At 37.8% G+C, this 22,843-nt stretch overlaps 1 protein-coding gene across 11 annotated transcripts in view; it reads left to right on the top strand.

Annotated features, from left to right (window-relative positions):
• Positions 1–22,843, top strand: part of eya4 (EYA transcriptional coactivator and phosphatase 4) — a 56,072-nt gene that overhangs the window by 14,414 nt on the left and 18,815 nt on the right. For 7 of the 11 annotated variants that reach the window (XM_073875429.1, XM_073875430.1, XM_073875428.1 and 4 more), the window contains exons 6-11: positions 902–973; positions 11,070–11,119; positions 13,604–13,722; positions 19,307–19,390; positions 19,568–19,645; positions 21,715–21,781. In XM_073875429.1, the coding sequence (XP_073731530.1) occupies positions 902–973; positions 11,070–11,119; positions 13,604–13,722; positions 19,307–19,390; positions 19,568–19,645; positions 21,715–21,781 (470 nt within the window). The remainder of the gene's footprint in view (positions 1–901; positions 974–11,069; positions 11,120–13,603; positions 13,723–19,306; positions 19,391–19,567; positions 19,646–21,714; positions 21,782–22,843) is intronic. The other 4 variants (XM_073875433.1, XM_073875435.1, XM_073875432.1 and 1 more) reach the window with 2 other exon arrangements.

The raw sequence follows: 22,843 nt of genomic DNA, 5'->3' as shown, positions 1-22,843 counted from the left end.
TATGAAGCACGAACCCAGCGAAACTGTGTAGACATTAAGAATTATTTAATCTCCCAACACTCTGAATCATGTATTTGAGGTTAAAAATGCAATATATTACACATTTATAAACCACAGGTCTACTGCAGGAAAGATAATAAAGATATTCTTCTGATATTAAGGCTTTCAAAACCTTTAAGTATATTTAAATAGGATGTTTTTATTACAATGGTCTCTGGAGATTTCAAATCAATTTAAAGAAGTTTTAAGCTTTGAAATAATGTGCAAAGGATGGAAATAGAAAAAGACTTGGATCAGGGGTTCTCCACTGTGATGATGTGAGGGGAGCATCACGGTGCAAAATTCACTTGCAAATGTGCTGCGAACATTTACCTCCCAAAAAATTCTTACTGGCCACCAAACCTGAGATTCTGTCATTTTACGTAAAATAAAACGTTGTCATCAATAGTTTTTAATAGTTTGATGCAAAAATAATACACGTGTGTCACCACAATACGTTCTAAAGAAAAAAGCACCTTAGATACACTTCCGATGTCAAATTTGTTATTACAAGACACACTGTTTTCACTCACACTTTTACTTGTATTTGCTTGGTGAATGTTAATTTTGGTCCCTGGCCAAAATTGTGGTTAGATTTGAGTGCTTCTATGCACCATGAACTTGCATGTATGTGTACGTTTGCTGTATGTGTCTGTATTAAATTTCTGTGTGCCCATTGTTTACTTCTGTAAATAATATTTACTTCAGCCTATTTGTCTATGATATAGTGAAGTTAACTGACTTCTTCCTTCCCCTCCTACACACACATACAAAGGGAGACAGAGACAAAGGAAAAGAGAGAGAGGGAGATGCATATGTGCTATATTTTTTAAGATATTTTTAAAGCATCCTTTATTTGCAGGTGTCTGGACTGTTCTTGAGAGAAGTGAGCGTTCAACTGATGGAGAATTCACAGGAACTGAATGATCAGATCGTAAGTGAACTACAATACACACACACAACCACACTCACTCTCTCTCTCTCTCTCTCTCTCTCTCCTCACCTGTGTTTTAAAAATTGTGAACGTATGTCACTCAAAGATAAGCTATAGAGATAAGAAATAGATAAGCTCATTCTATATGTCTTTGTGAATTTTGCATTTCTCCACCAATGTGTAGTAGTGTAGATGTGCATGCATTATCATTTAAAGGAGCATCTTCGAGATGTGCTCATTGCTATTTATGTCTACACTAAACACTAAACTTTATATACTGTGGCATAATTGAAAAGTTGGATCTTTAAGTATAGACCGGCCACCCAGGTATGTACTGGGCAGTGTTAGGTTTTTAATACACAACAGATGTGAGCTGAAGTTTTGAGCACAGTAGCCATATGGCCAGTATGTGTCTGAGCATTGTCACACACACATGCATGCATAAAGACAGAGACAAACTTACACGCTGTACAATTTAGCCTCTCTTCCCATAGTGTCCTTTTTTCTGTAAGCAGACAATTCATTTATTTTCTTTTTTTTTCTTTTTTCTTTCCAAGTCGCTTCCAAAATATAAAACTTTATTTTTTATGTTTAGATTTCATTATAACATTCGATTCATGATTATAACAGACCTGCATTTGTGCTAGTTATCCTTTTTGTACTGTATAGGCATGTGTACATTTAAGAGTGTTTTATCCCCACGCTTAGGAAAAGACAGACAGCCGTCCATAATCCAGACGAAAGACACTGATCTGGGGTAAATGGAAGGGGAGGAAGATTGAGATTGAGGTGTGGGTGGAAGGGGTATTTTGTAACTCAGGGGATCAATGCTTTTGGTTCTGGAGGAAAAATAGCAGAGGAGTAAAATGAAAGGGGGGGTTGTATAGCTGCAGCTTTTTCCTCTGGTGCAGTCTGTGCCCCAAAGCCCCTGAGCAGAGACCACAGACAGAGAGAGAGGACTCGGGTTACACACACTCTTTCTCTCTCGCTCACATACACACACACACCTATCAAGATGAAGAAAGATGGTAACAGGCAAGGAGATGCAAACAGAATGAAGGGCACTGCATCGTTGTGAGGTTGCGAGGAACATTCATGTGTTGAAAGCGAATGAGGCGGCATGGTAATCTTTACTAATTTTCTATGTGTAAGTCGATTTGCGTACAACGGAAGAACACTGAAGAACCGAAACATGCATGTGAACAAAATGAGCTTACAATGAAATACATAAAAGTCATATCATTTTTATCCTGCTGCACAAAACGCATGGTCGGCCACCATGTTTGTTGTTGCAATTAAGCCTGTATTTATGAATGTACTTTGGGTCATTTCCTTTTACCCAACATAGTTTCGTTTACGGTTTTTGAGGTCCAAAGCATGTCACACAACCTGTCTGTGTTGGCATCCGTCGACTTTGGCTTGCTTCTGCCAAGTGACAGATGAAATGGACTTTGGGTGCTCTGCCAACAAGATGAGATATAAAAAGCGCTTTGTCCCGTTTAAAAGTTTTAATGAGCCTGTTTTGCTGTACGATTATATGGCTAGTTGCATTTTGCAATTTACATTTAGCATTGCCACAAACAGACCTGCAACCTGGGATAAGTTCATGGCCCACCATAAAAGAACCAGTGCAAAAAGAAGTAATGTCCCACTTGATAGCGCACCAATTATTTTGGCTATAAATTTAAAACAAATAGGTTATATTAGTTTATAATACTAATAAATATGCTTAATTTCTTTTTTAAACAAATTCCCTTCCTTCTGAAGGTTATCTGCACTTTACACCTGTTTCTTGTCTCTTATGCTCTAAATCCACTCGCATCGAAATGGATTTACCAGGGGCCTGTACCATGAAAATTCAGGGTTACAGAATTAGTTATAATTTGCCAAAACCAAGGCAATGTGATCAGGCTCTGTTGGTACAAGCTATTATCATGGTACCCAAAACCCAGGATTTGCACACTAATAAACTTACCTGGCTAACCAACTAAACCGGCTTCATGGTATAGGCCCCAATTTTAATTGATTGTTTTTGTTTGTGTAGATAATAAACACAATTAATGGCTCAAAACTGTGGCTTTGCATAAACCATTCAAATATACTCAACATATTACACTCAGTGTTGGGGAAAGTTACTTTTAGAAGTATAGCATCACTATATTACGTTACTCCCAAAAAAGTAACTAATTGCATTACTTAGTTACTTTTCATGGAAAGTAATGCTTACGTTACTTTTAAGTTACTTTAGCGTAACTTTTTCTTGGCTGAAGCTTGATCTCTTTCAGGACTTGCATGTGTTTTTTATGAAAAGTTCTGCATTCAGAAATTGCATATTTCATCACAAAAATGTTGAGCTCTTGCCTGCCTTCTGACTACGTTCAGTTTAATTCAGTAAATCATTTTTTTAAATCAAATTATTTAAACTTAAAAAGTAACTTGCATTACTTTTTTAAAAAAGTAACTCAAATATTAATGTGTACATTTAAAAAGTAATGCATTACTTTACTCGTTACTTCAGAAAAGTAATATTATTACGTAATGCACGTTACTTGTAATGCATTACCCCAACACTGATTACACTTAGGCCTTGTATATATTAGAGCATTTGCGTTTTAAAACGGCATTTTAAAATGAAAACGATCCTCGTTTATACTGGCATTTTAAAAAGAATCTTCAGCCACACTATACCCCACCATAAATGCATAAAACATGCCAATCATGTAACTGGGCATGCGCATAAAAGTGTAAAATAACTTATTACTCTAATAATAGCTTACCTTTGCGCGTTTATGCAGCCTAGGGGTGTGCGATATTGACAAAAAGTCATACCTGGGTCCTTTGCTGGCAACTATAACAGACACTATTTTTGAACCTATAAAAGTGTGTTTGGGAAAGTCTTATACTGTTCTAGCTCTCCCCTACAACATATTAATATGATTAATAGGTTAATTTTGATTTTATAACTATACAGAAAGGTCTTTATGATTTAAAAAGAAAGCATTCAAGTGAACAGTACTAAACAGTAGCGAACTTGAAGCAAAAATAAATTTCAGCAAATGCAAACTTCAATCAAACATAGTAAGAGGTGAAGTGTTGCTTAAGCCTACCAGAAATGCTTATTGCATTAATTTTTAAAAGTGTGCGAGGTCCGTGCACGTCCTCCGCTAGCAAAACAGAAGCGCAAGCGCCTAAACGAGCATTATATATATATTAATGACGTTGAGTTTATTGTTTTTATTAATTTATATTCACAAAACTTATCAACAAAACATCTATTAAAATTAAGAGACAAATTATCTGAAACGAAATTTATTTTAAAGTAGCAAACAAAACTTACATTAAACTGGAAAATAATGTCTGAACCATTACAATTCTCCCCTCATATTGGCCTTTACAACGCCTATATGGCGTTTAAAATTACAGTCTATCTTTCGTAAGCTAACTAAATTTAAACAAAACGTAAACACATTACAACAATATTCAAACCCAACAATACTCAAACATAAATATAAAATAGACATTATCTATAAGGATACATGTTAAAACAATCCGATATAGCGTTTATAATAGCTGGTTGGTAGATGTCTATTTTTGGCAACACCTCCGTTGCAAACCAACATTTACATGAATAAAATAATTTTTACTTTGAAAATGATGCGCTGTCACGTTAACATCAGCTGTTCGTTTACATAAGACTCCGTCTACGTTCATTTACACTCAGCGCAACGTCTGAGTTCTCAAACTAAAACAGGGTCTTCAGCGTTTGTGAACGAATCCGTTTATGAGGGTCGAAAACAGTGATGTAGTGTAGATGAAAGGCGTAAACGTAGCAAAAGTAACGCGTTTTAAAGGATAAACGCATTAATGTAAACATAGCCTTAGGCCTAGTCCACACGGACACGGGTATATTTATAATCGGAGTTTTCCCTAAAAAAAAAACCCGTCCACACATGCTCGGTTTAAATTAAATATCCATCCACACGATAAAGCAAAAGCACGCTATCAAGCGCTGTCAAGAGCATGCCACGCCAGCAGGCGGGGATATAACCCAAATCGTGTTCCGCAATATAGTGAGATAACTGAGCATCGATCTGTATACATGTTAGAAGCCCTGTTAGCACAGTTATTATTAGAAAGATACGTCCGCCATTGCACAGAATCATCAACAAAGCAGTCAGCGGCGCACAATCTTGACGTCAAACACAGTGTATAACGGCGCACACTCTGACGTTGCAAGGCAAAACCCCCGGTTTTACTCTCTACACGACACCACTGTAACCGGGGTTTCTTAAAAAGCTCACCCTGGCCGGGGTTTTCAAATATGCTCGGTTTCAGTGCCCTGATACTGCGGTTTCGTGTGGACGAACGGCCGAACCGTGTGAAAAAACTCACGGTTATAAAAATACCCGTGTCTGTGTGGACTAGGCCTTAAACAGTTGCTTTGTAATCTGGTATGTGGTATTATCATATATCATACAGTTTTGCAAATTGGAGAGAATAGTGTTATCCAGCCTTAACCAATGTTGGGGGTAACACATTACAAGTAACGCGCATTACGAAATAATATTACTTTTCTGAAGTAACGAGTAAAGTAACGCATCACTTTATAAATGTACATATTAATATTTGAGTTACTTTTTTAAAAAGGTAATGCGAGTTACTTTTCAGTTGTAAAATAAACAATGTACTGCATTAAACCGAACGTATTAACGTATTAACATAGATTAAGTAACGCAGGCCAGAGCTTGACATTTTTGCGATGGAAATATGCAATTTCTGAATGCAGAACTTCTCCGTCATAAAAACACCTGCAAGGCCTGAAAGAGATCAAGCTTCAGCCAAGTAAGAAAAAGTAACGCAAAAGTAACTTAAAAGTAATTTAAGTATTACTTTCCATAAAAGTAGCTAAGTAACGCAATTAGTTACTTTTTTGGGAAGTATCTTAATATTGTAATAATGCATTACTTTTAAAAGTAACTTTCCCCAATACTGGAATTAAAGGGATAGTTACAAACCTGTATAAATTTCTTTGTTCTTATGAACACAAAGGAAGATATTTTGAGGAATGTTTGTAACCAAACCAATCAGAAGCCTCATTGACTTCTATTGACTTTATCAGAACAAAGAAATGTATACGGTTTGTAAACAACATGAGAGTGAGTAAATGATAACATATTTTTTTATTATTGGGTGAACTATCACTTTGAGATGAGGACTAACATGGTGTATTTTGATGGTTCTTGTGCAGTTTTGAGACTTGGTTGACAGGTTTGGTGTCCAGGCTGAGCACATTATTTAACAAGCACAGCGACATCTGGGAAGCAATTCATCATTTAATTAAATGCTCCTGAAACCCGGCCTTTCGTTAATGAGATTAATTTTAATAATTAACGAAAGGCTGACACAAGCACAAGAACTCATGAATAATTAAGCAGCATTTTTTTCTGCCGCAATCAAAGGGGAAGAGAAACACTTTAATGCTAGAGTGCTTTTTTATATAAAGTTTCAGCACATTTCTTAAGGCGAACACATATGCACACACTTCAATGCACATGTATAGTGAATAGTTTGTGTAAACACTGGTTGCTGTAAAAAGATATGTGAATCAATGAGGCAATGCAAAAAAGGACAGTGTCACACATACGCATGCACTCACTCATTCAAAGCTGTGAAGGTGTGTCTGGTTATAGGGCTTGGCCCGGTGTCCAGTTTCTTTCTGACCCCTTTCCCATTCTAACTTCATACACCAGGTTCACATAGAAACAGAGCAGTCCAACACACGAGCTTAGTGATGGTGAATAATAAGTTATTTTAGTGTACTTGATTGATCAAAAACATATTTATTCCAGATGGCTGTTGCCAAATATGACTATAGTTATAGATCTTTAGGAATACTTTATTTGTTTATTTATTTTAAATAAATACTTTATGATAAAATATACATGTTAGCCAAGCATGATTGGTGCTAATAGGAATTTGGCAGTGTTTATGAAACTTGTTTGAAAACAATCTTTACTTCTGCAGTTCTGTTTATTGCAGTACTGCTTTTTTGTGAACATGTTGGTTGCCTGATGAAGACCTCTTAGGTTGAAACGTTGTGTGTTTTAATAAATTATTTTGGGAGCAGCAGTGGCAGTGTGCCGATTTTATTTTTTAGCAGAAATTACTTGAGTAAAGAAAACAATATGTGAGCCTGTCTGTTAAATCTATAAAGTCTCATAATCTTATTATGAGAATAGGAGCAACAAAGTTTGATTTCAATCAGTGATATGGCCTTACTCGATAATTAAAGATATCAAGGTTATATTTTCACAGAATGTTCTTTACATCATGTAGGATGATTTTATGTAGAAAACAAAAAATGGCTTTAGCTGGGTTTTCACAGCAAATGTGTTATGCTGCGTTCACACCAGCCGCGGTAGATGCGGCAAAAATGCGTTATTCGCGCGTAGTTGGACGCTTAAACATTTGAGTTTACTCGCTTCATTCACAAGTGAAAGCAGCGCGTGAAATTCTAGTCATTCAAGACATTCACGACTCCGCTGAGACTCCGCTTGCTTCCTGTAATCACGTCACTACTACTGGAAGGTCCTGATTGGTTAACGCGGCATGGAAATCCGCCAAAGTTCAGATTTTTCAACTCGTGCGTTTTTCGCTGGCAACACTTAATTCGAGCTGAACGCGCCATTGGCTCCACGGTATTCGTGCCGCGCCTAACACCCCGCAGGATGATAATCGCATCTTTGCATTGACTTTACCTGTAAATCACTCGCGCTTGCCGCCTCTACCACGTCTGGTGTGAACTCTGCATTACCATGGGTTCACACCAGCCGCGTTTGAGGCGTCAAATTCGCTTCTAGTTTGCTGCTTGAGCATTTTACATTTACTTGCTTCATTTGCGCGTGAAAGCCACGCGTTAAATTCTAGCCATTGAGACACTCAACCGAAAATATGTGTCATGTGAAGGTCTTCTGCAACTCCGCTCGCTTCCTGTAATCACGTCGCTACTAGAGCAAGCTCCTGATTGGTTAACGCAACGTGTTTTTCCGCCAAAGTTCAAACTCGCGCGTTGGCTGTGGCAATGCTCAATTCGCGCCGCGAGACCTCCAGACGCGCGTCAACGCGTCTTTACAGACTTAACATTGAAATCACTCGCGCTTAAAGTCTCTACCGCAGCTGGTGTGAACGCAGCATTAGAATTCTGTGTGGATTATACTTTGGATAGGCCTTTATACAGTATTAAACTGTAAAAGTGTTTTAACTTAAGGTATTGAGAATAAATTGCGTTAAACATTTAGCTTATTTTGTATATTAATGTGTTAATAATTGAACTCCAAAAGGCAGATTTTTAAAAACTGCACTATTATATCAATTTACAATTGAGAAATAGAAAAGACGCTGAATGGGCTCAATCTTTGATTGTGAGTGTGTGTGTGTGCTCGATCTAATTTTAGTTTCAATTTCTTATGTCCTTAGGGAATTTTCATCTTCCCAGAAAAAAAACGACGTAATCCAATGTTACTTGATCGGAAGACGCTAAAAAACACCAGCGTTTGACATGTTGTGTATGTGCGCTTACCCACAATCCTTTGCTCTGTCACACACTGTTTTTTTCCATTTCCTTTTTCTTTCTCTCTCTTCCTCTCTTTCTGCCTTCCTCTACCTTTAGAGACGAGTGTTTTAGGGAGGGACCCATCAGATAATCTTACACCTCCCAGGGGCATATGCTGAAAATGTGTGTGTGTGTTGAGGGGTGGGGGGACAGGTAACAATGTATTTTACATGAAAGGAAGAGTATAAAGTTACAGCGCTGATAACCATAATCCCGACCGCACGGAAAAAGAACAAGAACAGGGGACTGTTTTCTCTCTCTCTGTGTGTGTGTGTGTGTGTGTGTGTGTGTGTGTGTGTGTGTGTGTGTGTGCGTGCGTGTGTGCCTCTGTGGCCATTAGTCTATGCCTCTGTGCCCATAAGTCAATGGATGTGTTTGCCAGGAGCTTGCAAACAGGCTGAAATAAAAACTTTGTTTATATGTGAATCATTTCACATTTTGGTCAGTTGTTACTTAAAACCATCTGCCAAATAATGACTAATTTCACGTTATAAATTAATATAGTCATATGTTTCTTTGTTTCTTTCGTTCCTGTTTTCTTTCTGTCTTTCTATCGTTGGAACAATGTGTGTGTTGTTATGACCGAATTTTTATTTTTGGTAGTTATGGTCATACTGCCAAAGAGAGATTCACAATAGAGCCATGCACAGTCTGACCCTTTTCACCCAAAATGTGCTGGGCTAATTTGTGGAGACCATATTGATTGTGTCTTTTCCCAACACAAATAAAATCCCCGAAACCAAATGATGAGCTATAAACGAAACCTTAATGATGCTAGGTGACTTCTGTTACAGCTTACATGTGTGTGTTTTTTTGGGTAATATTATGCAGTGACGGCTCAACACACTCCAAATGTTGGCCGAAACCACACGCTACATCTGACACACACATGTATACGGGCTCGCGTTCTCGCAGGTCTGCACGCATGTTTTCAATTAGGATCCCAGATGACTGCGTACAGTGTCAAAAGGGAGGGGTGAACCGTGTAAATTGATTGTGAGAAGTTTATAGACTTTTAAAATTGTGCCACTCTTTGATCCTTCCATTCATTCTGTACTGTTTACATAATTCAGCAAGAAAGAAAGAAAGAAATTGAAAAAAAAAAAAAACTAAGAGACAAATAGTTTGAAAAATAAGAATTTAAGTTAAAGAGAGAGAGATTTGGAAAGAGTTGACCACAAAGACAAATTCAAAGAGAGATATCTTAGCCATGGTTTTATTAACTCAGTATTGAGACAGATTGAGCATGACCGAGAAAAAGTACTAAGACATATTGCCAGAAAAAGAAACAATGCAGTGTGTGCGTGTGTGTGTGTGTGAGAGAGAGAGAGAGACAGAGAGAGAAATAGAGGGATAGGTTTATGTTTTAAAGGGGATATATCATGAAAATGACTTGTTTCATGCTTAAGTGCTATAATTGGTTCCCCAGTGCTTCTATCAACCTAGAAAATGTGAAAAATATCAACCCAGTAACTTAGTTTTGGTAAACCATTCTCTGCAAGCATGTAAAAAATAGGTCATTGCAATTTGGCTCCCCTTGTGATGTCAGAAGGGGATAATACCACCCCCTTAACTTGCACTATCCAACCAAGGCACTGCCATTTAGTGCAGAAATCAGCTCATTTGCATTTTAAAGGACACACACAAAAATGGCACATTTTTGCTCACACCTACAAAGTGACAATTTTAACATGCTAAAATAAATTATATAATATTTTGAGCTGAAACTTCACATACGTACTCTGGGGACACCAAAGATTTATTTGATATCTTAAAAAAATCTTGAGAAATTTCCCTTTTAAGTATACAATTCAAGAGTTAGAGAAAGTTGTGAATGTGAAGGTTGTGAGTCTGTAAGTCACGCTTTTAGAAACAAATGTGTCCAATAGGCCTACATTCACACTGACTATGTTTACTAGCAGATGTAACTCCCTTTAGTCCCACTCTGGTTGTAAAACACATTAATGCTATTTCAGTCATTTTTATAACCTTTGAGTGGTCGACAGAACTTAATGATTGACAGCAAGAAATGAATCCACAAAGTACACGCTTTTGTTAAATGTATGTTAGGGACAGACAGCTAGTTGTGAACACGAGTAGTTGGAAGGGTGGGATTGAAAAGTAAGTGGGCTTGTAAACCTGTATTTATTTTAAGAATAACATGCAAAGATGAAGGATTAGATAAAGGTAGATACATTCAGGACTGACAACTATGATGTGTTTTGCTGCTCTGTAAATGTACAGTTGTTCAAATGTGTTATTTCTATTACACCTGTCACTAAGTTTGGATACACCTTATGGCTAAATAAGTTAAATAGTCGTTTTACATTATTGTACAACTTATTTTATTTTTATTCTTCTGAGTTAATGGACTTCATTCATTCATGTTGCATCAGTTGATCAAACAGATTTAATTTAAAAATATCACATCATACACTGGGTCAGAAATGAATCCATCAACTCTCTCCTCTTGTCTTTTCACAGGTGAAGAAATCCACCGCTGATTTGCATGCTCCAGAAGCAGTAGAGCACAGGTAACGTGAACGCACCCTACCTAGTGTTTCTATGCAGAACGAATATCCAGGGAAATCCATTTAGTCTGTTATTTATGAATGTGTATGCCAGTGAACCGTGGGAGCGAGTGATTTTGTTCACATAAAGACAGAGAGCGAGGCATGTTAAAGTCATTGTGTGTGAGTGGGTGTAAAGCAGACAGCTTCACAGTACCTCAATAAAACAAACTGTCCTGGTAATATGTGTGTCTTGATGAGTGTCTGAGCACCGTCTGCTATGAAATGCATTATCAATATTTCATACAGATGTTTATGCCATAAAAGCTATAGTTATTTTATAGTATATATACAGTACTGTGCAAAGTCTCAGGCCACCATCACCAGCCTTGTTGTTTTTGCAAAGTTTAATGTCCATCCATATTTATTTTTCAGTCTATTTTATACAAACAGAAAATACAGGAATTATGGACATAAAATTAAAAAACAAAATAATTTTCAGAACTAAAAATTCTTCAGGCATCAGTCAGTATTTAGTGTGACCTCTCTTGGCACGAAACACATCTTGAGCTTTTTTGAGGAGACTGAAGTCCTGAAGTCATTCGATTAGAATTAGGTTTAAGAGATTCTGTAGTTTCCTGCTATTGCTCAAGCAGAAGGGGAGTTTGCCCTAAATACTTGACACTTCATCTTATACTTTTATAATGTTTTAATACTACATACACATTTCCTGTATTTTCTGGTTGTATTCTAATAAAGAGACTGAGAAATAATTATATATGATCACTGTACCATTGCAAAAACAACAAATCTAAGGGGGCATGCACACCAAAGCGATTTTTCCGCGCTCAGCGCTGAGCACCTAGAGTTAAAAAATATTCAACTTTGGGTAAAAAGCTCCGCTCGTCACTGTCAGTCCTCACACGGCTGTCCAATCACAGTGGAGGAGGGTTGGGGCATTACCACATCAACCAACCGGCTCACAGCTAAAGTATCACAGCTACCAAAGCGCTCAGCTGAAGAAAGCTGGCACTCAGCTAAAAAAACAGCTGGCATTCGGCGTTGTCCAGGCGTTTTCAGACACGTTTACAAGTTTTGGTGTGCACAACCCCTAATGGTAGCATGGTGGCCTTATGCTGCGTTCACACCAGCTGCGGTAGAGGCGTCAAGCGCGAGTGATTTCAATGTTAAGTCAATGTAAAGACCATTGACGCGCGTCTGGAGGTCTCGTGGTGCCAATGAGACGTTTAGCGCTGCGCGGTAGACGCAATTCCGCCTCATTCGCACGTCTAGTTCGCGCGAATTGAGCGATGGAAAAACGCGCCGGGTTTACAAATCAGGAGCTTGCTCTAGTAGTGACGTGATTACAGGAAGCAAGCGGAGTCGCAGAAACCTCTCCCGTGACGCAATTTCCGTGTAACCCTACAGTCACATTAGCTACAAAAGTGAACGACACACACTCGCTTGATGGGCATTCTTTGGCTAGTATCTAAAAATGGTATCAAAAAAACTATGTTTTTGGATTTAAAAGTATTTATTTTTTCGATAAAAGTAACAAAATATATGAGATAAAATGCCAAACTTATCAGATATATACAGAAATCTTGAATTTTTTCTTCGATTCGAGCCACAGACCTATGTCACGATGCCTCTACATTCCGATTGGCAGTAGCTTTGTTGCATCGCTCAGCATTTGCATAAAATAGAATCCTTGTCTATTTTGGCCCCACCTTGCTCGGTGCAGCGGCAAGCGGCAGCTGGCAAACAGCCACTCCCATTGAAAATGAATGATAGCCTGTCGCTCTGTCTCTGTCTTTTGTAACTAATGTGACTGGGGGGTGAATGTCTCAATGACTAAAATTTCACTAGCGGCTTTCACACGCAAATGAAGCGAGTAAACTCAAAATGTCTCAAGCGGCAAACTAGATGCGGTAGACGCGAATTTGACACCTCAAACGTGGCTGGTGTGAACCCACAGTAAGACTTTTGCACAGTACTGTATATATATATATATATATATATATATATATATATATATATATATATATATATATATATATATATGCTTTCATATATATAGATAAATATTATATTATATATATATATATATATATATATATATATAATATTTATCTATATATATATATATATATAATATTTATCTATATATATATATATATATATATATATAATATACATATATATATATATATATATATATAATATAGATATAATCTATGTAATATCTACTGTATCTGCAAGCTGAAGTGCAAAATTATTATTAAACAGAAGTGAAGGTGAATAGATTTGGCTTACTGTGTCCATAATGTAGGGCTCAAACTTAAAATATCCCCTTGAATACTTAAATTGAGTTGTCATTACCAATGAACACCTTTGGGATGTATTGTAAATGCCATGTGTGTGCCAGGCCTCATCACCCAGTCAGCTCCTGATCTTACTAATGCTATCTAAATGGGAATATCTTTAACAGAGTTGTGTCTGTCACAGGGTCTTGGAAATGCAGGACCTAACAGACCCTCAGCACTCTGCTAACAGTGGCAATGATGGCACCTCCAAACTGGACAAGAACATCCTTAGCAACAACATCACTACAAATGGGACAGGAGGTAAGACAGAATAAGAAAAATACACAAGTTAGGGAGCGATATATATTAGCTGATAAATAGGGCCTTTCAAGCAGGGCGTTGCTTTCAGAACAGGAAATCAGTCTTAGTGCAGTACAGCCCTTGTTCAACACTGTGCAGTTTTTTTGCGGTAATTGAAAGCAGGATAGAGTCGCGGTGTGTGATCGCCGGGATAAAGTGTTTCTTGTTCTGGTGGTTTTGGTTCAGTCCAGAGCAGGTTCGATGGATTAGCACCGTTCGCAGAGTTGCTTCTGTCTGGTTTCTAAGCTCGCGGATAACCTCGGAGGTCAAACACACGGCGTCTTCTCTGCCGTATCCTCGGCAAACAGACCTGATCTTTGTATGGAAATGTTAACCAGCACTTTTCTGTGCGTGTTTCAGCAGGAGCCCGGCGGTGCACAGAAAAGTATTTCCTGCATTTAAACTCTCATTTTCGCTCTGATGTCAACACGCACTTACTCGCTGTTCAGTCCTCAAGGAAAACGCTGAACAAATGTTTTAAAGGAAAACATTGAGCAAAAATATGTGAGGCTTAATGGACCCTCAGCACTTTAGCGAGCGAGTGTTTGATGCTGTGAAACCTTTTCAGTACAATGACAACATTTAAGTAACAAAATACTTTTTTCAGATTTGTTAAGATTTATCCAAAGCAACCAATGTTACTTATTAGTACTTCTTAGCAATCAAACCCATGTCCTTACAGTAAGGTGATCAGATTTTAAAATGAAAGCGGGACATTTCCTAGTTTAATGGTCAAAATATAATTAAAATTTGTTATTATCTATGAATTAAAAACAACCTGATCTCACGAATGTCTACCAAGCCCCTAAGGTGACACGAAACTTTCACGTGCGCACATGAATCTTATCGCGTGTGCACGTGTATCTATTGTGTGCTCGTGTGAGTGAATCTATCAGGTGAGCACGTGAAACTTTCGTTTTTACGCGCACGCGAAAGTTTCACGCAAGCACACGAAACTAAACTTTATTTCATTTTTGCTCCACGTCCCCTTAGGGGTTCCGTAAATTTCCGTGTTATAATCACTGAATATTTTGCTCATTTATCTGTGTCATTGTCACGGATCTCCACATTTTTCGGTGGCCGTACCACAGACTTTCTTTTCTGTGTCATTGTCACATATTGGTTACTCAACTGTTTTGTTCTATTTTCTTACCATTGTTGTTTCGGTTTAGGGTTAGATTTACATAAAATGAGATCCCTACCCAAACCCAACTCTAACCCAAACGCCAGGCGATAATGGCTTAAAAATCTGAAAATAAAAAAAAAAAAAAAAATAGTATAAACCAATAATTAAAGTGACATCCTTACACAAACACCAAATCTAACCCGCGAAATCTAAACGCATTAGTTTCACGCACACACGCGATAGTTTTTACGCAAGCATGCCATAGTTTCACGTGCCTACGCAAAACTAAACTTAATTTAATTTTGGCTCCACGTCCCCTTAGGGGCTCCGTAAATTTACATGTTATTATCACGGAATATTTTGCTCAATTATCCGTGTCATTGTCACGAATCTCCGCATTTTTCGGTGGCCGTGCCACGTACTTTCTTTTCCGTGTTATTGTGACGGGTTGGTTGCTCAACTGTTTTGTTCTATTTTCTTGCCATTGTTGCTTCGGTTTAGGGTTAGATTTACATAAAATGACATCCCTACCCAAACCCAACTCTAACCCTAACACCAGGCGATAATGGTTTAAAAATCTGAAAATATTTTTTTTTTTAAATAGTATAAACCAATAATTAAAGTGACATCCTAACGCAAACACCAAATCTAACCCTAAATCGAAGCGACAATGGTTTGAAAATAGGAAAAAGCAGTTGAATAACCAATACATGACAATGAGACAGAAAGAAAGTCCGTGGTACAGCCACCAAAAATGACGATCCATGAAAATGACACGGATAAATGAGCCAAATATTCTGTGACTATACCACAGAACTTTGTGAGATCATGCTGATTAAAAAACGTGGACAAAGTATTTATTACTTTATTTATTAAAGTAGTATTTTAACAAACAAGCCAACAAATGTTTTGCCATTTTCAATTAATTTATTTAAAAAATATTCCCTGTAAGGGCTTCACTTTAGTCAACTACTTTTTGTTGAATTTAAATAAGTAGCTTGACTGTTTAAAATATATTTCAAGCTAATCATAATTTAACGTAGCTTCCTCAACGCTAATGTTGTGTGTGATCTCTCCTGTTTTTTGCCGAAATGAAACAATAGAGAACGACAAAGAGAGAAACCAAAGCAGAGCTCAGTAAATCATTTAGATTAGAGCTCAGCTAATGATTTTAACAGCATGACACACACACAGACTGGGACTGTGCTTCTGCCAAAACATCGACATATTCAACATTCTCCTCTGTCTACCTCATCAGCTCACAGCCTAGACTCAATCCCTTCATACACACACACACATGCAGTCCACCTACACAACCACCCACACAGACGCACATCTCACAACATGAATCCCACTGCTGGTGAAGCCTCATTCATCTTACTTAAGAGGACTTTTGCTCTCTCTCTCCCTCGCAAACACACACATACAGAATCAAAAGAAGTGTTAAGCTGTTTCTGCCAGGGTGTCTGTGTCACACTGAACTGCCATAAGCTCATCCAAACAAAATATGATTTTGGAAACTTGACTTTTCATAAAAGTGTTCCATCGTATTGTTCCATGTCTGTATAATTTACTATGGGGACATCAAGAATGATGGCTATATTTTTGCTGAAGCTTGTTATAAATTAATGTAAATTACATTAATTTATTTTTATTGTGAATGTCAACGATCACACTCTTGAGTGATTATTGTATTTTATATTATTTGTAACATTTACTTTAATTATTTAGAATAATAGATAATTAACAAACACTGACTGTTGGCAAAAAACTCAAAATGTTGTCGGTAGGTGTTTGTCGAATCAGGGGGATTTAGCCTTAAGACACATTTACATTACATTTTATTGCATTAGATACAAAATATTAAAATAAATGGTATCTAATGCATACAGTATAATGCTCGAACATCTTTATTGTTTTTAACTTTTTCTGAATAAATATCTGAATAAATATGATAGGGGTGTGCATTGGCACTGCTCTCACAATTCGATTCAATTACGATTCACCAGGTAACGATTCAATTCAATTCGATTCTATGATGCATTGCGATGCATCAGAATTCTACTGTACACAACAAGGCACAATTTTTATCAGTCAAGTAGTAAAGTCAAGTGCAACTATTCTCAACAAAAACGGAAGCTTAGCAGCTTTAAGACAATGACAATTATATGAGATGAGAATTTTACACACCACGTAAGTCTTGTCTAGTTCCCCATTAACTTCATAGAATCCGAAATGTGCCCATATGTCCACTTTCCATGGAAAAGGGTTCGTTTTTATTTACCCGTCTATCACGATCATCTCTCTCCGCTCAGCCATCTTGATTGTTGTTGTTATACCCCCATAAGTAATTGAAACTTCACAACTTTATTGTCCACTCGAGGCCAGAAAATAAACAATGACATAATCGATTATGACACTTTGCTGCATCGATGCTGAATCGTGCATGCGTGCATTGCGATGCATTGCCGAATCGATTATTGTTGACACCCCTAAAATATGATAAATAAATAAAAAAGTGAGTTTCTTTACACTGGTGTCCTATCAATTGAAGTTCCAATGTAATCTCATGGCAATTCATATGTATTTTACGATGTGGCTAATTCATATAATTATTTGTATTGACCACATTATGCGGCTTTCACACAGGATGCGGTGTGCGCTATGAAACCCACTAATTTTCAGCTTGCGTTCACGCCGCAATCAAAGTTCAAAATAGTTTAGTTTTTGACCTGCGCTTTGTGACAATTACCCGAGCGGCCAATAGAAACGGGGCAAACAAGCGCAAAAAGCAAAATGGATGAAATGCTTGTACTGTGTGTGTCGAAATTCCCGGAGCTGTATAAAGGGTCGTTCACGTCACGCCTAAAAACGCTAGGCGCGTAGGTTCTTGTCACATGACCTGCGGTGTGCTTGCGGCATTCTGAAAAGTTCTGAAAAATGTTTTTAACACGATGCGGTGTGGAAAAAACGAGCTGCGTGCGGGTCCAGACCATGCGCTTCCATTATCAATGCGCATACCACATGCCTACATTTAAAATAATGAATTTGAGCGTGCAAAAGACGCGATATGTGAACGGCCCCTAATACAAGTTTACGCTCCTATAGAGACGTCGGAGGAAAAGCTGTGTCAAAAAAATGCATATCAATTCAAGTTGGCATGTCAGGTGTGTTTTAAGTCAGGTAGCTTGTTACAGACAGGCAACAGCAGCGTCTGTATTCCTCCTTCACATACTATAGTAATTTATAGAAATGCCACTGAAAGTTTTGAAAACTCCGCCTACTTTGGTCTGGCTAGCATAGCCCAAATCGCTTGGCTGTGCCAAACCCAGCGGCGAGCGCAGTGTGAAAACCGCATTACTACATTTTTGTACGATTTGCTTTCGCTCCTGTGATGTTGGGGTTCGAGGCGGGGTAAGGGCTGGGGTTTCATTATTGTTTTTTTATAATAATCGTACGTTTTTGTATGATTCACCTCATTTGTATTAGTTGTATTAGCCAACTGGTAAAATACGTACAAATTCCTGTGAGATCTGGCTGGTAGTTCACAAGTATAGTTTGTTAACATTAAACAATAACATTGGACATACACCACCTTCAACAACCCTAAATTCTATAAATAATCATAAATTGTCTTAATTTTTTTGTCGGAAATTGGTTTAAAGAGCATATATCTTCCAATTCACGATTGTACATTTTTTTCGGTGTGTAAGTGTGTATTAGTAGGCTACATGTTAACAATATGCAAAAGGTACTTACTCCAAAGTAAACGATTATCGTCTCGTAAATCTCTTTTCTTGGACTCCAACAAACACACGTATTGTAGGAAACAGTTTACTTCCTGGGATTGGTGATGTAGACAAGACCGACATTATCATAATTCCTCCCGCTTCGGAGTTCGGACGCAGCCTGTAAGTTAACTCCTGTTAGCATTGCATTGTGAGTGAATCTTTCAAACATGGTAAAGAGCGTCACATTTCCGGCTGACGTCAGAGCTATTCAGGCCAATCACAACGTACAGATTAGCTGGCTATTCAGGGACACAGCGCTTTTCAAATCGATGAGTTTTGTACAAAATTTGTGCGTTTCAGGACGACAGGGTAATCTGGAGCTACAAAAATGTATATTATGTGGAAAATACTGTGTTATTTAACCATAAACCGCACAAACACTTTGTTTTATACCAAATACACAAAATAACCTTGTGTTTTAGCAATGAAATAGGTGCACTTTAATTTTTAACAGTATTTTATTATTTAAAACTAAACGCTGTTTGGTTTCATATTTTGGTAAGTGTAAGTGTAGCTTAAGTGTCCAAATACTTTTGTATATAAATACAGTACAAAATAATAATTATAAATGGTGGAAGCTGGGTAATATAGTCAACTATACATCTGACTCCGCCCCCCCATCCCCCAGGAGAGAACATGACAATTCTAAACACAGCTGATTGGTTGCTGGGCTGCAGTACTCCGCCCACTGCCCCAAGTATGAAGAACGATGGTATACTGCATGTGTTTATGGAGTGTACATATATGATGTGTGTGTGTGTGTGTGTGTGTTCGCGTGCAGTGCTTTTAAATTTTAGAGGCTTTTATTCTAATTTATTTGTTGTTTCTTTACTGGCATAACGTTAATGAGTTTGAAAGTTGATAGCATGTCTTGATCTCTTTCTTTAAGTTAAATCAGAGCCTCTGAACAGCAGCGAGACTGTTAGCTCAGCGGGAGACACTGTGCTGGACTCTTACACTGGCTCAGGTAAGACATCCACACACATTCACTCATATGCACTGCATGCAGAATGTCGGCTGTAATCCTGCTCGGGAAGCTGCCGAAAGCTTTGAGCCCCCAATCTTTGTACTGCCCTTGAGCGAACGTCATCAGAGCTTCAGACTCTTTATTTAGATCGATCCGCTCACACATACTCGCAGTGACTGAGAAACCGTATGGCCATTCGCTCCCCTGTAGAGAAGGTCGAGGCCCTTGCTTAAGGTTCACAGTGGAGTGTGATGTCTCTATAGACAAGATTACAACATGTTGATGTGTTGATCTGTTGATTTGGTATTTATGACAAGCCATTTTGAAAATATATTGTTTAGAGGCTGCTTTTTAATTGATCTGGATTTATTTGAGGTCTCTGTTATATTACTGTTAAGTATTAACTTTGTGTGTGCTGTTTTTCCTATAAAAGTAGAAAAACAACAGTTGTTGAGATCTCTTCTGAAACTTTTCTTTTCTTAAGAGAAACATTTGAGAAACAGGAGACTATGTGGTCTTAAATTTAACTCATTGCTGACTGGGTGAAATAGTTAAATATTGGAGAGATCTCATTTGTGATGTTTCTTTTTTCCGGTCAACATCAGTTTCCAAAAATTAAGAGAAGAGAACAGCTCAGAGGAAACGCTGATAGTCTTTGATGTAGAGAGAGGATTGATTTTTAGAGAATATTTCCTGTTATTTTTATATATCTATGTTTTTGCTTTTTGTTAAATTGAATCCAGCTGTTGAGAGAGACTGTGAGCTGTCAATCAAAACATGTGCATGTGTGTGTTTGGGTTTGAATTGAAGGTTTTTGGCAAATGCTATTGAGATGGAAAACGTCCAGTGCACATTTTATTTTATGGTTTTGATATGTAATAAAGTACACATGCAGTAGAAACAAATGACAGCTGACACTTCATACTAGCTGTTAATATATCTCTAGCAAGGTGTGTGTGTATGTGTGTGCATTTCTTTATACAATTAAAGGTGTCATTACAGTTAAAAATTGCAATTAAAAATACAGTGAGATCTGGAAAGTCTGAGGAGTGCACATTAAATATGTGAGATTAAAGGATAACACCACCGTTTTCCAATATTTTACTATGTTCTTACCTCAACTTTATGAATTAATACATACCTATCTTTTTTCAATGCGTGCATTTAAACTTTGTACAGCTCGCTGTGAATGTGTTAGCAATTAGCCTAGCCCCATTCATTCCTTAGGATCCAAACAGGGATGAATTTAGAAGCCACAAAACACTTCCATGTTTTTTACTGTTTAAAGACTGTTACATGAGTAGTTACATGATATGGTGGCACGAAATAAAACGTGGCGATTTTTTAAGCGGATAAAAAATGAGAACTATATTGTATGGCAGAAGAGCACTTAGTTTGCAGCACTTCGAACTCGGGCGCAGTAATATTGACAGACTTTTGAGCGAGAGGGGGAGTAGTCAGGCGTGATGATGTTACTGTGCGCCAAGTTCGCAGTGCTGCAAAGATGTTTTCCTTTAAAAATCTAATATAAAAGGTTAGGATTTCTTTAAAGAAAGCACTATTAATCCTGGAGTATAGTCTGTTTTTTACGTCTATTCAAGCGTACGCACACGGTTGAATGTACATAGTTTGACTCGTACACATACACAGAAGTTTGACGCATGCGCATTCTGACAAAATGCAATGCATCTCCTGGGCTACAAACTACATTCTCTTTCACGCACATGCACGACCTCTACAAACAAAGTATGCGTGATTATAAAAATCAGATGGTGCACGTAATGTACGCGGACCCCCATGTATGGGAAAAACGGGACTATAATTCTAGCTTAAGTCACTAAATAAATGTAAGAACATTTGCTACATTGACTTTGTTCATTTCTTTTAATGAAGCAAAGAAAGTAAATTTTTTAGACTGAGTAAGACATAAACAATTTATGTAAAATTAATGATTGAAATCAAACTTTGATACCTTTAATCTCATCATTACTGTGGATCATAAGACTTGAGCCTATTTAATAGGATCACAAATTGTTTGTAATGATTGCAAACTGTTTTTTTTTTTTTAGTTATAAGCAGCAGTGGATTCAGCCCTCGGCCGGCTCACCAGTATTCACCTCCTCTCTACCCGTCGAAGTAAGACTAACACACTTACTTCACACACTTTATAATTTACATATATACACTCACCTAAATGATTATTAGGAACACCTGATCAATTTCTCATTAATGCAATCATCTAATCAACCAATCACAAAGCAGTTGCTTCAATGCATTTAGGGGTGTGGTCCTGGTCAAGACAATCTCCTGAACTCCAAACTGAATGTCAGAATAGGAAAAAAAGGTGATTTAATTAATTTTGAGCGTGGCATGGTTGTTGGTGCCAGACGGGCCGGTCTGAGTATTTCACAATCTGCTCAGTTACTGGGATTTTCACGCACAACCATTTTTAGGGTTTACAAAGAAGGGTGTGAAAAGGGAAAAACATCCAGTTTGTGGCAATCCTGTGGGCGAAAATGGCTTGTTGATGCTAGAGGTCAGAGGAGAATGGGCAGACTGATTCAAGCTGATAGAAGAGCAACTTTGACTGAAATAACCACTCGTTCCAACCGAGGTATGCAGCAAAGCATTTGTGAAGCCACAACACACACAACCTTGAGGCGAATGGGCTACAACTGCAGAAGACCCCACCGGGTACCACTCATCTCCACTAAAAATTGGAAAAATAGGCTACAATTTTCACACGCTCACCAAAATTGGACAGTTGAAGACCCGAAAAATGTTGCCTGGTCTGATGAGACTTGATTTCTGTTGAGACATTCAGATGGTAGAGTCAAAATTTGGCGTAAACAGAATGAGAACATGGATTCATCATGCATTCTTACCACGGTGCAGGCTGGTGGTGGTGGTGTTATGGTGTGGGGGATGTTTTCTTGGCACACTTTAGGCCCCTCAGTGCCAATTGGGCATTGTTTAAATGCCACAGCCTACCTGAGCATTGTTTCTGACCATGTCCATCCCTTTATGACCACCATGTACCCATTCTCTGATGGCTACTTCCAGCAGGATAATGCACCATGTTACAAAGCTTGAATCATTCAAATTTGTTTTCTTGAACATGACAACGAGTTCACTGTACTAAAATAGTACAACGTAAAACGTAGAATTAAGGCAGTTCTGAAGGCGAAAGGGGGGTCA

This window comes from Misgurnus anguillicaudatus, chromosome 13 (assembly GCF_027580225.2).
Source record: "Misgurnus anguillicaudatus chromosome 13, ASM2758022v2, whole genome shotgun sequence".
NCBI lineage: Eukaryota > Metazoa > Chordata > Actinopteri > Cypriniformes > Cobitidae > Misgurnus > Misgurnus anguillicaudatus.
Note: the sequence above shows the minus strand (reverse complement) of the source record. Positions and strands in the feature narration are given on the sequence as shown.